The 17840-nt window shown below is 41.6% G+C and overlaps 2 protein-coding genes across 2 annotated transcripts; both read right to left on the reverse strand.

The window, feature by feature from the left end:
* Positions 1–1928: 1928 nt before the first annotated feature.
* Positions 1929–2882, reverse strand: LOC138786463 (olfactory receptor 6M1-like). The gene has a single exon (XM_069963451.1). The coding sequence runs from the start codon at positions 2880–2882 to the stop codon at positions 1929–1931; it is 954 nt and encodes a 317-aa protein (XP_069819552.1).
* Positions 2883–13215: 10333 nt separating this feature from the next.
* LOC138786464 (olfactory receptor 6B9-like) lies at positions 13216–14151 on the reverse strand. Its single transcript, XM_069963452.1, has one exon. It carries the CDS (start codon positions 14149–14151, stop codon positions 13216–13218), a length of 936 nt encoding a protein of 311 aa, XP_069819553.1.
* Positions 14152–17840: the final 3689 nt, after the last annotated feature.

Genomic DNA, 17840 nt, shown 5'->3' on the forward strand with positions numbered 1-17840 from the left:
AGGCTTGGTGAACAGCCCCGGGCCTATGGTAAAGTTAATCCGCCCCTGACGTTCAGTGTAACACTGACAGGTATAATACACTGCAGGATAAATCTGTACTGTAGTCTATTATATGTCTGATCAACAGTTAAAGGGAACCTGTCACCAAGACAAAGCTAGCTGTCCCCTAGTGGGACAGAAAAAAATAAGTGACAATAAAGTAAAATAAAGAAATGATTTATTACATAAAACACAATAAAAATCAATAAAACATACAATCCCACTATTCCCAATTATAAATGGTGTCTTAAAAAAAAATACATATTTGGTATTGGCGCGTCTGTAGCTACTTTGAAATGCATAGTGAACGCTGTAAAAAATGTTTACAAAAAAACTTGCACTTGCACTTATTTCTGTTAATCCCACCTCCATAAAAAAACAAAATAAAAAGTGATCGAAAGGCCGCATGTCTACAAAAATAGTATCACTAACATTCCAACTCATCTAGCAAAAGACAAACACTCAGACAAGTCTGTTGGTTAAAAAAAAAATACAGCTCTCAGAATATGGCTTTACACAAACCTTTTTTTTTTTTTTTTTTTTTAATCATAAAAAAAAGTGTAAAGTGTATAAATTGAGTATCATCATAATAGTTTTTTCCTAATCTTTTTTTGTGTTTACTAAAGAAGAAATAAAAAGTGTCACATATTGCCTTACAATGGTACCAATGAGATTGCTAACTTGTATTGCAAAAATATTTTAGTGCCCCAAAGCCTCTGCAAACTTGAATGATGGCTACCAGAATAAAAAGAAACTCCGAAATTCTTGTCATGTCTGAGGCCTGCATGTTTTTTTTTTTTGCCAACTGTAGTTTTGACACCAAACGCAAAATGACGGCTATATGCAAATTACGGCTATAATTTGCATAAACCAGACACGTCTTGATGCCAAAATAAACGTGATTAAAAAAAAATGGCTGTCAAACAGCCAAAAAAAAAGATGTAGTTATGGCCTAAGGCTTTATGCATATTTTCCAGGACTCCCTAGGGCAGCATTCAACTTCTCAAGACGCCAGGAGTCAAATGCCGAGGGTTTAAGCGAACATTGTTGAACCCGAACTTGATGCAAATTGGCTCAATACTAGTTGTGTGTAACAATTTAGGCACACATTTCTGACATAGAGTAAATTAAAGGGGTTGGCCACTTTATAGTAAAATAGTTCAGTGTACAGTATAAGTAACTGCACTCGCTGTATATATGACAGCAGCTCCCTGTGTACCTCATAGAGCTACAATCAGACTTTCCTCCTCCAGGCTGTACTGTCTTGCTCTGTGGTGTTTCTGTCCATAAGATGGCCGACATGGAGGAGCATGTGACTATGCACTGCCCCCCAGTGTCCTCCATAGATATATACAGGCTCAGTTTTGGACACAGGGGGCGGGGCATGGTAACATGCTCCTCCATGTCGGCCATCTTATGGACAGACTCACCACAGAGCAGGACAGTACAGCCTGGAGGAGAAGATTTGGATTTTTAGCTCTATAAGGTACACAGGGAGCTGCTGTCAGTATATAACTAAATGATAGTCATCACCATTTAGATTTTTATGTACAATTTTTTGTGTGTGGGGGGGGGGTAAAATAGTTTAAAAAGTAAGTTACATTAATATTGTGTTTTGTTGTATTTGTATTTTTTTCCTTGTATCAATGATTTTTTTTTTTTAATTTTCATCTTTTCACAATATATATTTTTTTAATTCATATCCGCTTTACTTTCCTTTGACAGTATGGGTTTCACTAATATAAAACAATACTTGAAGGTGAAATGGTAGTAGCCAATGTTTTACATCCAAAGCGCCCACACGTCCATAATCTGGTAAATAACATGGCGCTTTGTCTTCTGTAAATCTCTTATCAATTTGGAATCTTGTTCCCAATGTCTGTCCACCGTCACTTAGTAATATAGGTTATCCCATCTATTTGTGAGCGCTTTGTATTCATTACTTTCCTCAGAGCTTCTTTTACTTCTTTGTTCCGTAGGCAATAGATCAAAGGGTTAAGTAAAGGGGTCACCACAGTGTTGAAAACACCCATGAACTTGTTGACATCCATTGGGTAGGACACACTAGGACGAACATAAATGAATATAACCGTACCATAGAGAATAGTGACCACCGTGAAATGGGAGACACACGTAGAGAAAGCTTTTTGACGCCCCTTGGTGGATGGTATCTTAAAAATAGTAGAAAGGATATACACATACGATACAATAGTAAAAAGAAGTGAGGTGAGAATAATGCTGCAGGCGAAAAAGAAGACTATAATTTCCTCTACAAAGGTATCTTGACATGAAAGCTTAAGAAGAGGTGGAAGGTCACAGAAGAAATGGTTGATGATAGCAGGTTGGCAAAATGTCAAGCGGGAAATAAGAAGTATAAGAAAAAATACAGACAGGAAAGCAACAGACCAGCAAGCTGCGGTTGCCTGGACACATACTTGCCCATTCATGATGGCCTGATAGCGAAGTGGGTTGCATATAGCCAAGTAACGATCAATGGCCATCACTCCCAGGAGGAAAAACTCTGTGGAACCCAAAGAGAAGTAAAAGTACATTTGTGAGAGGCAGCCAGAAAATGAGATGTATTTCCAACCAGCCAAATTAGTTAGGAGATTTGGCGCAATGGATGATGTGTACCAGATCTCGAGAAAAGAGAGCTGGCTAAGAAGATAATACATAGGCGTATGGAGTCTATTGTCTAGACGTACCAAGCCAATGATTGCAACATTAGCGGTTACAGTCAAGAGGTAGATGGCAAAGAAAACCACAAACAGAAAAAACTGGAGTTCTACCGAGAAAGTAAACCCGACTAAGAGAAAGTGTGTCACACTGCTCTGATTTTCCATAACTTTCACCCTGTAAAAATGATAAAGTAAGGACGGGTGAGGGTAATTTTTCCTTAGTTTGTTGTTTATTTTCAATAAGTATATAGAGACATTTGTAGATTAGTGAGCTACATGGCTTCATCAGTGGCCAACAATGAATTAAAGTGAATGTTTCCCCCAAAAATTTTTCCACATCATTATGGAGGCCCTATTGCCGCATGCTTATGGTCTGCTCTGTTAACAGGATTTAGATGTATATGTTTTACAGTAGCTTCATGGACATAGAAAAAAATAGAGCGAAGGGGGCTATTGACCTTTATGGAAATGTTTTCTAGGCATACTCTGGGACCTGTGTGGAAGTCATTTTGCAGAGACAGAAGAGGAGAGCTATGACCATCACTTAATGTAAATGGTTTGATCCTATCTACTGATGTCACCTTTATTCTAATCCTGCATGATGATGAGACTGCAGAAAAGTTTTCTCTATAGAACAGTAAGAATCAGCTTATTATGAGACTTAAGGCGCTATTACACCAAGTGATTATTGGCTGCATTTGGCCGATTATAGGCCATTATGGTTGATAATCGCTTGGTGTAATAGCTAGTGTTAAAAGGCAACGATCAGCCAACCTAAAGGATCTCGGCTGATCCTTGTCTTTCAACTTGTTGAAAAAAGTACAATGATAACGATGGTCTGCTGGTAGCGGTCGCAGCTCCCCACGGCCCTCCCTGCTCTTACCCTCTTGCTGTTGGCGCTTGTAATAGCGCCAGCAGTGAGAGGGGAACGAGGAGCAAGCGAGCGCTGATCTGACAGGTCAGTGCTCACTTGCTCCTCCAGATCAGCCCATGTAATAGCACTTAGTGATTTTTTGTTTTCTCCAATCAACAATAAATGATTGCAAAGTAGTGCTTTGCGAATGACCTGAAATCATTTACCATCATAGATGGAAAGATAGTCACAATAACAATCGAAATTGTGATTGTTCATATACTCTGGTATACGAATGATCGTAATAACGAACAAACAAAAGATTTTTGATTAGCGAACAAGTTACGATGACTTTATGGTCAGTTTAAAAGATACAATCAATGAATTTTTGTTAGTTGTTTGACTGTTGCCTACATACACGCAGGAAGATTATTGCTTACATTCAAACGATATAACAATTTTTTCCATGATAATCTTTCCTTGTAATAGGGGCCTTAGTGACCAGAATTAAAACTGCAAGATTATTAATAGATAATAGATTTATTATCTTATAATATAGATAAATATATTGTACAGTTAGAAATGCAAAATAAGTTTCATATAAAAAGCTCCAAACCACACCAGTAGCGGACCAAGTTGCGAGTGTGTAGTGTAGTCATAATTAGTTATTAAATTTCAGTCATCCAATAGAGCCTACCTCAATCATAATAACAACCATGATTCACCACTCTTAAATAGCATTTAAAGGATACAGGTCAACGGTCAGCGATCATTTACAAGTCATGAAACTACATTCACCTACCTTCTGGACTCCAGCGCTGGGGTCAGCCGGCCCCTCCTCCGCCGCTGACTACGCCGTTCTGATACTTCAAACCCCGGTTCCCTCTCAGACCAGGAAGTGGCCAGGGGACTGGGAACCAAAGGGGCTGACAGCTCAAACCAGCCAGGGGACTGGGAACCGGAGGGGTGGACAGCAGACCCCAACGCTAGAGCTGTGGAGGTAAGTGCATGTAGTTAAGTTCAGCCACCTCCTCCCTGACTCTTTTTTAAAAAAAATGTTGGGCACGAGACATCTCCTTTAAGTAATATTTAAGATAACGGTTGTTAATATGGTTGAGAGAGGGTCTTTTGGATGACTGAGCCAAAACGCGTTGCTGCTGATATTTAGTAAATAATTATGACTACTTTACACTCTCCTCTGTCATTTCACCTCTTGGTCCTGTACTGCTGCGGTTTTGAGCATTACCTGCTCTTACCATTCAGGAGGAAATCTTTTGCCGATTTGGTCCTAGCCAGTTTCTATGGTGCACTATCCTAAATAGAGGATTCTCCTTATATTTGCTATGTACACGTTTTTTATTGTTTTAAAACTTTTTATTAAAATGTTGCCCTGACAGAACCAATTTTTAAAGTATTGAGATGTTTTAAACTGATGGTTACATGAACACACTAGAATTTCTACGCTTTCTTAGTCTTGTGTTGGGTAAAAAAAATAAAAAAGAATAAAGTCACATGTTTTTTGTCCTGTACACCAGCTTTAATGTGGCAGCATTAAAAGTAATATAATCATGAAACGGAGAAAAAAGTGGGATAGAAACGCATTCATGATAAGTGAACCCCAGCGCGGTGTAATAATAATAAATCACAAAGCATTTTTCCTTCTATTCTCACCTTTGTATACATAAAAAAAAAATTAACCGCTTGTCACATAATAAAAATGAGCCACTTGTGACATAATAGGTTTATCCTCCTCCAATTCTGTATGGTCTAAGAGACCTGTGCGCCAAGAAGAAGCAGTTATATAGGCAGACAATTAGAATTATGTGGAGCATTACATAACATCTGGGAACCGTCAATAGTACGTTTGGGATTATCGCTAGATAAAATAATAAATAAATCGCACAATGACTAAATCGTGGAAATGGTTTCATCATCTTTTTACATATATCACTCTATAGCTCCATATACACTATGAAACTAGACTTTAATAAATTGCATCAGATGGCATCAATGTTATGGCCTATTGAGTGGATATCCAAAAGCCTAGTATTACACGGAAATAGGGGTTTGGCCCCCTAAAAATGGTCTAGGGTTCTTAGGCAATATAGATGCATAGGTAAAGATACCAGTGAAGATGATGCTATCCAGTTAGTGTCACATTTATAGGATGTGGTCATACGAATAAAGGGCATGGTTACACAGATGGGGACTGTGGTAAGATATTGCATAAATCTTAGCTGAGGAGGATTTTAGAAGAAAATGTAAGTTCAGATTAAAAGTGAAAGGAAGAGTCAGACGGAGGGGAAGAGGAAGTGGGGGGGGGGAATATATATATATATATATATATATATATATATATATATATATATATATATATGAACTGGCTAATTTATGAGGTTGTTTACTTGGGGAGGGGGCACCCAGTTCTTTAAAAACGCTTTAAAAACCTTCATTAACACCATGGCCAAATATAGTCAAACATTAGTGTTGAGACAGTACTAGAATGAGTCATGCATTTTTTTCAATATTGAAGAGGTCAGCTTAAGTAACAAACCCATTAAAATCAGCAGTTAACCAGGTGCTCGCCGCTCGGCAGAGTGGAGGGTACCTGGTTCACCTATTGTATTTTTTTATTTGTTCAAATTTTTGTATATTTTGTTCCCTTGAAGGGATGCGAAAATAAAATGTACAAAAATTAGTAAAAAAAAATGCAATAGGTTCCTGCAAGACACATTAAAATTGCCCGCATACCGCCAGAGTTCTAATGTGTCTTGCAGAAGCCTATTGCATTTTTTTCGTTCATATTTTTGTATATTTCTTTTACACATCCCTTCAAGGAATGAAATACAGAAAAAGACACATTAGAACTCAGGTATGCAGAAATATCTTGTAAAATGTGTCTTACACAGCATTTTGTAAAACCTAAGATGCTGTGTAGCTGCTATAGTAAAACATCAACGAAGCAGACATACTTGCCTGTCCACGCTTCTCCGGATGCACTCCGGCGCCTGGTCCGGTCCCCCGCTAAGTGACAGTCCGCTCAGCCAATCATCATACAATCCTCCTGCAGCGAGTGATTGGCTAAGTGGGCTGTCACTGAGCAAGGGACCAAAGCCGATGCCCGAGGGCATCCAGAGGAGCGCATACAGGTAAGTATGGCTGCTTTATTGTTTTTTTACTGTGAAGGTACCCTTAAACAGTTTCAGAGCTCCTGGCATCATAATGAATGGCGTTGATATGGGGTTTGACCTTATGACAATATGGCAGTGTCAGAAGTGATGTCACTTCCTGGATAAAATGGTGATGTCACGACCTGACCCCCAGAGCGGTGCGGGCAGTGGCTGCTGGAGAGGATGATGGCAGAGGGATGCTCAGTGTCCCTTCAGTGCCCTGTGTCCATCAGTGTCACCCTGCCATCATCCTCTCCAGCAGCCACAGCCCGCACAGCTCTGGGAGTCGGGTCGTGACATCACCATTTTATCCAGGAAGTAAAGCCTTAATGCAGTAGTAAGTGTAGGGAAAAAAGCACTTTATGTGAATTTCCAGTAATAAGTGTATATTGGTAATTTGTATAATTTTTTGTGGGCAATACAATACTTTTCACCAGACTTCTCCTTTAAGTACAAGACTGGAGTTGACAACTTACTGGAAGAAAAACTGTTGTTGTTGGTCTAATGTTCCACGTTCTATGTTTGTGCTCACATATGTCCAGCATGCTGCCTGGGTGGGATCTCTTGCATTCAATCCATGGCCCCATGGATTAAAATGAGTCATAGCACCCATATTTATAGACCATCCAGCATAGTTGCCTTTCAGCTTGGCTTCCCCATATAAAAATGATGATACAAACAAAATACAATTTTCCTTTCTCCCAGCACCTGAATGCGAAATGATGAATGTGACAGATGATTGGATAAATCTGAGCAAGCCTTAAGCATTTTACAGTAAGGCTTTGTTCACACAATACTTTGGTCAGTATTTTAACAGAGTCAGTTGGTCAGAGCTTCACAGATGAACTGACGATGTTATAGAACAGAAAGAAAATGCAAACAAGTTTTATAAAGGTAAATATAAAATATGCAGCATCTAAGCTTGTAGATGGTGGGGAGAACTGTACATAGAGTAAGGGGCTGTGACAGTAGCACTTTAAGGGTATCATAAAGCATGATCTTCTAAAATAAAAGTCATTAAAGGGAAAGTGTCATCAGTAAAGGGCTAAAATGGTTAGGGAGAATATGATCTTTATTCATACCAGTGCACAATGTTTTGGCTGTATTGTAGCCTTTTTCAAGCAGGGATGCTTCTAGTATTCTTTTGTCTGGGACACTAAAACAATCATCCATAGAGACCAAGTCTAAAGTCCAAATTTAGACAGATCAAATACATAGGCAAAACAGCAACGCAAAAACAGTTGAAAAAGGTGGGGACAATCAATTGATTGTCAAAAATTTTATCGGTCAGCGTTTTAGTGTTTTATCGATGTAGAACAGGGCCCCTGCAGGTGGAAAAAGATGGTTACCAGTCTAGAACCAGTAGAAAGGGTTTAACTCATTGTTGTGTGCCCCTTAGCTGGCAAGCCACTGGCTGCTTTTTTATGTTGCCCTTTGTGGTGTTCCGCCAGGAAACTGCGGTCACCCGACTCCTTCCTCCCCAATCCTTGTATTTTCAATAAAGCCAGATGATTCAACACCAAGTTGGTGAGTGTAATCTTTTATCTTCATACTTGTATTGTTGGGATGCTGCTGTTCAAGATTGAGCACCACCTGGGCATGTGAAACTTATGGTCTACCGGTATACTTACTGTGGATTTGGGATTGGAGCTATGCCATCTGCTGTTCATTGATGGTAACAATGGGAATGGTGGCCCAGGAATTGACAGGTAAGTATACATTACTAACATGTCCCCCGTAGCCCTGTCAGCATGGCTATGAATTTTTCCCAGACAACCACTTTAACTTCTAGGTCGGTTCCCACTGCTCACTGTATGAAGTAGGACCATGTCTCTGAGGACACCTTAACGTGGTGACATGGTACACTCTGATCAAATGGTTTGCTAAGATCCTCATTTTGTAATCTATAGAGCAGGTTTTTATTGTGTGTACTCTGGGGGAGTATATACGGTAAGCAGTTGCACCTGCAGGTTGCTGTTGCACTTTTTGCTTTATGTCTCTATGACATGTCAAAAGTTTTCTATGTTGACGGTGACACTTTAAGGTGCAACATAGTCATCCTACATATTTAATACCTTTCATATTTAGGTTATTTTTTCATGTAGCGATAAGAAACATTACAACGGCAGAGAAAGGTTCAGTGGAAAGGATCTACTAAGGTTCTACTGAAGAAGCAACTTAATTTGTTAAATCAGAACTCCAGGTAGAGGGGCGGATGAAACATCTGCAGAAGCATAAAGCATTACTTACCTATCTATCCCAGCTTTGAAGCTACCAAAAATCCATTAGTTTTGGAGGGTTTTGTTCTGTATTGTGTTTTCTGTACTTCCTGGTTGAGCAGTTCCCAGAATGCAGTACTGGTTCGAGAATGCAATGCTTTTCCTCAGCTGTTCATCACAGTCCTCCACCCTGCCCATTCCCCGCCCACACATCACACTGTATTCTCTACCTGTAACACCACACAGTGCTGTATTCTCTACCTGTAACAGCACGCTGTATTCTCTACCTGTAACACCACCCAGCATGCTGTATTCTCTACCTGTAACACCCCACAGCACGCTGTATTCTCTACCTGTAACACCCCACAGCACGCTGTATTCTCTACCTGTAACACCCCACAGCACACTGTATTCTCTACCTGTAACACCACACAGCACGCTGTATTCTCTCTCTGTAACGCCACACAGCACGCTGTATTCTCTCTCTGTAACGCCACACAGCACACTGTATTCTCTACCTGTAATGCCACACAGCACACTGTATTCTCTGCCTGTAACACCACACAGCATGCTGTATTCTCTGCCTGTAACACCACACAGCACGCTGTATTCTCTGCCTGTAACACCACACAGCACGCTGTATTCTCTACCTGTAACACCACACAGCACGCTGTATTCTCTGCCTATAACACCACACAGCGCGCTGTATTCTCTGCCTGTAACACCACACAGCAAGCTGTATTCTCTGCCTGTAACACCACACAGCACGTTGTATTCTCTACCTGTAACACCACACAGCACTGTATTCTCTACCTGTAACACCACACAGCACTGTATTCTCTACCTGTAACACTACACAGCACGCTGTTATCTCTGCCTGTAACACCACACAGCACGCTGTATTCTCTACCTGTAACACCACACAGCACGCTGTATTCTCTACCTGTAATACCACACAGCACACAGTATTCTCTACCTGTAACACCACACAGCACGCTGTATTCTCTACCTGTAACACCACACAGCACTGTATTCTCTACCTGTAACACCACACAGCACGCTGTTATCTCTGCCTGTAACACCACACAGCACGCTGTATTCTCTACCTGTAACACCACACAGCACTGTATTCTCTACCTGTAACACCACACAGTACACTGTATTCTCTACCTGTAACACCACACAGCACGCTGTATTCTCTACCTGTAACACCACACAGAACGCTGTATTCTCTACCTGTAACACCACAGAGCACGCAGTATTCTCTGCCTGTAACACCACACAGCACGCTGTATTCTCTGCCTATAACACCACACAGCGCTGTATTCTCTACCTGTAACACCACACAGCACGCTGTATTCTCTACCTGTAACACCACACAGCACACTGTATTCTCTACCTGTAACACCACACAGCACGCTGTATTCTCTACCTGTAACACCACACAGCACGCTGTATTCTCTACCTGTAACACCACACAGCACGCAGTATTCTCTGCCTGTAACACCACACAGCACGCTGTATTCTCTGCCTGTAACACCACACAGCGCTGTATTCTCTACCTGTAACACCACACAGCACGCTGTATTCTCTACCTGTAACACCACACAGCACACTGTATTCTCTACCTGTAACACCACACAGCACGCTGTATTCTCTACCTGTAACACTGCACAGCACACTGTATTCTCTACCTGTAACACCACACAGCACACTGTATTCTCTACCTGTAACACCACACAGCACACTGTATTCTCTGCCTGTAACACCACACAGCACGCTGTATTCTCTACCTGTAACCCCACACAGCATGCTGTTTTCTCTACCTGTTACACCACACAGCACTGTATTCTCTACCTGTAACACCGATATTGGAATAAAGTAAAGAACTTTTTCAATTTGATTTTATTTTTATTTTTATCTCCATGCACATATTATGATCAATCATCTTTTATCTCTGAAGTTAAGCCCCACAATAAGGAGTTTATCCGATATTATGTTACATGGAGTATACTGTTTATGCCTTGTTTTTTCTCCAGGTGGGATTGGCAGTGCCGGCTCTGATCCTTTGGGCCGTTTAGCATCATTTAATTGTGTTACTGCATCATTTTTGTGAATACGCTGCAGTACTGCAATGATGCTCCAACATGTGTGAACACAGCCCTAATTTCACTGCAGACTTTTGCACAATCAGTGAGGTTGCAGCCCCTGCTTCTGGCCGGTCAGAGGTGGTGAATCACTCAGGGGATTTGAGTCAGCTAAGCCTCCTAGGACGTCACACCCTTCCCCCTGTCTGCATCATCAGCCTGTGCTCAGCAAACACACACAATGTGAGACAGAGGCATGGAATATTTGTCTCCTAAGGTGGGAGAGCAGTGGGAGCAGGGGACAATGTTAATTGGCACAGAAGCCATTTTTCTTTACTTCCTGGATTTCAATCAGCTATCAGTGTGGCAGAGCCGTACAGATATGGTAATACATTGTATAGACACATCTATGTAACTTTTAATGTACTTTTAATAGAAAACAAGTTTTCCTTATATAATATACATGGTATGTAGTATAAAAAGAGGGGCTATGTAGATCAAAAAGGAAAGGAGGACCATTGAGGGCCTGTAACACATCAAGGAAGCTAAAGGTGGAAGATTTTAGCAAAGGAAATTTCTTAGGCTATGTTCCCACAAAAACGTATAACCTTTTTTCTTAAACTTTGGAAGGAATTACTTCTGGTCTTGGAGAATATTGGAATTAGATTTCTTCTTGAGAGGAACAAGATAATCTAAAGAGTTCATCTTTTACTATCTAGGAAGAAGTTTGTGGAGGCAATACAGACATAAAGTAACATTTATTAAGATTGGTGTACTTGTATAACAGTCTTAAATAAAGCCCCTCCCCTATTTACCCGGCCAGATTTTTTAAGAGGCGCATGCCTCTTAGTAAAGCCAGCTGGATCTGCACCTATTGCAAGGATTTCAGGTGTAGATGGAGCAGGTGTAGATTTTTGCATGGTTTACATCTGTTTGCAGGTGTAAACCATGATAAGTCACATGAGGAGGCCATGCCCCCTCCCAGCCTGGCCACGCCCCTCCCACACTGGCCACGCCCATCAGAGGTACAGGGCGCACAGCTGGGTACGCCAAAGAAAAGGTAGGAATCTGCATCTTTTCCGTGGTGTACACCAGAGGCGAATTATTCATAAATGTCCCCCATTGTCTTATTTATTGGGAGCATAAAAAGTGACCAGAAGTTATCATTTTTATTGATGTAGCAATAATAAAATATTGTTCTCTTGCATATACTTGAGTACAATGGCAATGGTTGTGAATTCATATCTTACAACAGAGAACCAACCTGTATAATATTCCTTTTGTCATGCCAAGCTTTAATATCATATAATAATCCCAAACTGTGTCATCAAATATATACATGAAGGATGGTAGGTTTACATTCATAAGGTGGTCCAGCATTCTTCTTCTACCATATGGGCTGTCTGACGATTCGGCAGCAAAACTGAATCGCTGGATGTTTTGAACTGTCCCATTCAAATGAATGGCAACAGTTGAAGGATCCGTTTCTGGATTGTCGCCGGATGAGTGTAAACCCCCTCCCCCATAGGTCTTATTCACACGTTCAGGGATTTTTCACATTTGCAGAAAGGTCCACTGCTTTTTATCTGTGATCCATGAAATATTGTCTGTAATTGCTTCCGTAGTGCATCTACAAAATTGTTAAACTGGTAAAAAAAAAAATACCAGTTTGCTTAGATTAGACTTCTATGGGAGAATCCATGCTATGATCAGACTCTTCTATGGGGAAATCCATGCTTTGATCAGACTCTTCTATGGGAGAATCCATGCTATGATCAGGCTCTTCTATGGGAGGATCCATGCTATGATCAGGCTCTTCTATGGGGGAATCCATGCTGTGATCACACTCTTCTATGGGGGAGTGCATGCCGTGAGTTATGATTTTTTTTACGGAAAGAAATGCGGATCCGTGAAAAAGAAGAACGTGTGAATAGCCCAATCAAAAGCAATGAACTATAAAATTGTCCTTGTTTGAGTGTGAATAAGGTCTTAAAAATGTTTTCCCAGAAGCAAGACACAAAACCTACTTACCAGATAGGTGATAAGTGTCCCCTGTTCTTGTGTCCCCAGCGACGAGACACTTAGTGATAAGTATTGTTTTTTGGAAGCTACTTTAAAATGTCTTTGTCAATTTTTTTAATAAACAAATATAATGCATCTTTACAAAGGTTAAAGTGCTTTTAATTTTTTTGTTATATTTTGCACAGCCCCTTTAATACTTGCATTTCTAAGACTATAAATAATAGGATTTAGCAAAGGGGTGACCACAGAGTAAAACACAGATATAATTTTATCCCCGTAGAATGTGCTTACAGCTGATGGCCTCACATACATGAAAATAATGGTAACATAGAAAATACTAACTACAGTAAAATGAGATGCGCAGGTAGAAAAAGCTTTCTGACGACCGGTAGTGGACGGAATTTTCAGAATAGTGGAAATAATAAAGGTATAGGATATAATGACTACCAGACAACAGATGGGGAGTAAAACACAAGACTCCGCAAAAAAAGTCCAGATGGCCATTGACATATCGGAACATGACAACTTCACTACGGGACCAAAATCACAAAAAAAGTGGTCAATCCTTTTGTCACCACAAAAATCTAATTTGGAAATCCAGATTGTTGGCATTACTGGAACGAGGCATCCACTTATCCAAGATGTGAAGGCCAATTGGTGACACAAGGATGGGGTCATTATCGATGAATAATACAATGGGCTACAGATGGCCAAGTAACGGTCATAACTCATCACAATCAGCAGCACATTTTCAATAGTACCAGAGAAAAACACAAAGTAAAACTGTGCAAGGCATCCATACCTTGATATAGTTACATTGTCAGCCAACAACCCAGCCAGCATTTTGGGGATAATAACACTGGTATAACTAATTTCCAAGACTGAGAAATGACTGAGAAAGTAATACATGGGCATTTGAAGCTGGGAATATGTCTGCACTACAGTGATGATGAGTATGTTTGCCATCAGAGTTAACAAGTACGACCCCAATATTAGGATGAACATGAGTCTCTTCAAGCCAGAAGACACGTGGAAACCAAGTAAAATGAAGTCTGTGATGTCTGACGCATTCTGCAGTCTCATACTCTCATGACATGCGGCCTGCTGCGAAGAAATGTTTTTTATTAGTGAATTGGAATATAATCTCATTTGTCGATTATAGATGAATTACAAGTGATATTAACCTTGAAATCACATAAAAATTGCCTATTAACCTATGGAAATGGGTTGCTGCATCACCCAGCACACTTCCCACACGTTTTTCTACCCGGGTAGTCCATAAAACTTATAAGCTGAAAACTCACTTTATAAAATTGGCGCACTGTATTTAAATCACCTCCAGGTGGTCATCTGGGCGTGAGCCACTATGCAGTAGTCACAGTCCCCTGGACGTCACTGGGGTGTAATCACGCCCTTCTGGGCGTGTCTCAAAATGCGCAATTGCTGTGACGTCATGCAGGCGTGCCCCGTTCCTCACGTCGGCGTGTCTATGGTTCCACTCTTCTGCACATGCGTAGTAAAGTGGGTCCATTCCGTGCAGTACCGTGCATGTGTGGCGTGGTGAGAATGTAGGCGCACTGACCTAAGGAACGGGGCGCGTCTGCGTGACATCACAGCAATTATGCATTTTGAATCATGCCTAGAGGGGTGTGGTTAAAGCAAAGAAACGCCCAAGGGACTGTGACTACCATATAGCAGCTCACGCCCAGATGATTATCTGGAGCTAAATTGAATACGGCCTCGGTTAGAAGTTCCGCCCGTTCCATAGACTCAATTATATTTGCCAGCAGATTCCGCCATCCGCCCAAACAATTGACATGGCTAATATCATTGAGTCTATGGAACAGGCGGAAATTCAAGTGAGGGCCGCCCAGCAGAAACCGTATGAACCATTAAAATGATGCAAACCATAGTTAGGTTATGTTCCTACTTCATAATAATATTGTCAAAGGGTGGCCACCTTGTTTATTATTAGCGGCCGTTGATGGTACCGGATGTTCGTCTTCCCTGATATTTTCCAGAAGTGTGAACATAGTCTTACACAGTACACAATAAAAGCAGATTCGGTTATTTGATGCACCTTGGTTTCTCTGCACCCTCACCAGCCATGTACACAATATTCCATAAGGTATCTGACTAGTGATCTGCGACTAGTGAGGCAAAACTATGATCTTCTCATGAGCATCTATGTCTCCTTTGTGGATTGGTAAACTGGGGTCTATTAGGCTGAACCTGTAATACTGGGATCGGTTATACTGGAGCTGTAATACTGGGGTCTGGTATTCTATGGCCTATAATACCAGAGCTGTAATACTGGGATCCATTATACTGGAGCACCATCAATTTTTAGGCAATTGCGTCCCTGTTCTCGGGATCTCTGGGGGCCAGGTGGTCGGACTCCCAGCAATCAGGTTTTTATGGATGGGGGATAACAAGCCCACATAGGAATACCCTATTAGTCTCAGGTGGGGCATTTTATATTTTCAAAATATGATTTTATACAGTGAATGTCTATATTAGATTATACAGTGAATTAGACCGCTGACAACATTATTACACTTATACAGCCAATGGCCCATTACAGATGGCTGCAAGTTTTACTGGGGTCTTTTATACTGAGGCAGTAAGCGGGGAACAGCGGGAGGGGCTGCACGAATAATCCTTAGATCAATCCATTGAAGTCAATGGACATCTGCTACCGCTACTCCTATTACACAAAGCAACGCGCAGCAGACCGTCGCTGCACAAATCGGAATCTTTCAACATGTTAAACCAGCCCACATTGTGCGTTACGGCTGGTCGTGACCTTTCAACACACACTATTACACTAAACGATTGTCGCCTGGACGGCTGGTAAGCAGCCAAGTGAGGCCGCTAATCGTTTAGTGTAATAGGGCCTTAAAGGGGTTATCCAGCGCTACAAAAACATGGCCACTTTCCTCCTACTGTTGTCTCCAGTTTGGGTGGGGTTTTGAAACTCAGTTCCATTGAAGTAAATGGAGCTTAATTGCAAACCACACCTGAACTGGAGACAACAGTAGGGAGAAAAGTGGGCATGTTTTTGTAGCGCTGGATAACCCCTTTAAGAGTACGTTTCTTTCATGATAAGCTGCTGAAATCTTTGAGTTCTGTAGACCTATGTGCGATGCCCTGGCCCCTGGGGGCCACTTCTGCAGTGCTGGTGTTATGAGCGGGCAATGACCGGGGCAGCTGCAGGGTGTATACTTGTCACGGTATAGGCCTGAGGGCAGCACAGCTGTAGGGCCGGTCTGTGGAATCTGCGGGTGATGATGGGCATGCGATTCTTCGCTGCACTTAGTCGGGGCACCAGTTAGTGGACACCAATGCCAGGGTTCAGTAACAGCGGTTTTATTATAGATGAGGTAACTAGTAGCAACAGTTCTGTCCGGATGCAACCGGGTATATAGCAGGCTTTGACAAATAAAGCAGGAGTGGTGCTGCATAGGCTGTGAGAATACGTGCCGGATGATGGGAGTAGGAGTATGAGAGAAATAGCGTTGCTGGGTGGATTAGCTTGAGAGTAATACTTGCTGTGAATCCTTGTAGCGATGAGGAGAGATAACGGAATGACACCCAGATGAGAGAGAAGAATCCGGTCACTTGAGCAGGCAGAAACAGCCGAAGACTGGAATATAGCAGCAGACTTAGTCACTCTTCTGTGGGAGAGGATAGAACCACACAACCTCCTTGCTTGGAAGCCGGGGCTCAACTCCTCTTGTCAGCAGGAAGTGGGAGGTCACATGGTTGCTCCTGGCCAGAGCTAGTCGGCCATTGGAGGAACCATGGTTACAGGTCACGTGATCAACAGCCTTGCATACCACTGTACACTGTAATACACAGGAACACATGAGAATACACATGAAAATGCACAATACCAGAGAATACTAGGGGAAAACCAGCAGCAGTTGCAGTGCAAACACTTACCAGAACAGGCATTGACACAGCAAGAGAAATGGCTATAATAGGAGTAGTAGTCTGCAAGTTCTGGGACACTGCATACCTCCCTAGCAAATTTGAGCCGACCTCGGCGAATCTAGAAGGCAGTAAACATGAATAGACTGGACAATCAAACAACAGGAATGAATGATGAGAGTGAGTGTGATGAGGTGTGTGTTTCCCACGCCCAAGGCACAGGTGAGAAGAGAGAGAATGAGAAACCCTAGTGGCAGGACTTCACCTAGGGGTGCCTAACGTACTCTGGCGACCAGGTAGCTAGTGCATGAACCATCTGACGTGTAAGCCAGGACAACTTAACTGCTGGCGGGTGACCCTCAATATTCCAGCCAGTTAGACAGTAGGTTTTCTGTTAAATGTGTTACCCTACTGGAAAAGAACTGTGAAGACCTGTGTACTACCTTGGCGTGTCTGAGTAGTGTCTTGGATACCTGGAAGAGAAAGGAACAAAATAATAAAAGCAAAGATACATGGGGAGCTCCCTTTCATACCACTCAATCACACACACAAGCACTCCACAGGCCAAACACACGAAAAGATATCCAAGGTGCGATATGTATGGACAAGTGTGAAGGTTAGGTATGACTATGTGTGATAACTACTGTGTTGGGACAAGACAGAGGTGAACAAATACTGGAAACAAAAGGAAGGGAAACACAAAAGACAACAAATACTGCGAGGTCTTGAGGAGAACTGGTTCACATGAATCTGAATGAAAATCTGAGAAAAATCTGAATGAAAATCTGAGAAAAATCTGAATGAAAATCTGAGAAAAATCTGCATACGAACTGGCTCAA

This window comes from Dendropsophus ebraccatus, chromosome 3, assembly GCF_027789765.1.
Source record: "Dendropsophus ebraccatus isolate aDenEbr1 chromosome 3, aDenEbr1.pat, whole genome shotgun sequence".
Taxonomy (NCBI): Eukaryota; Metazoa; Chordata; class Amphibia; order Anura; family Hylidae; genus Dendropsophus; species Dendropsophus ebraccatus.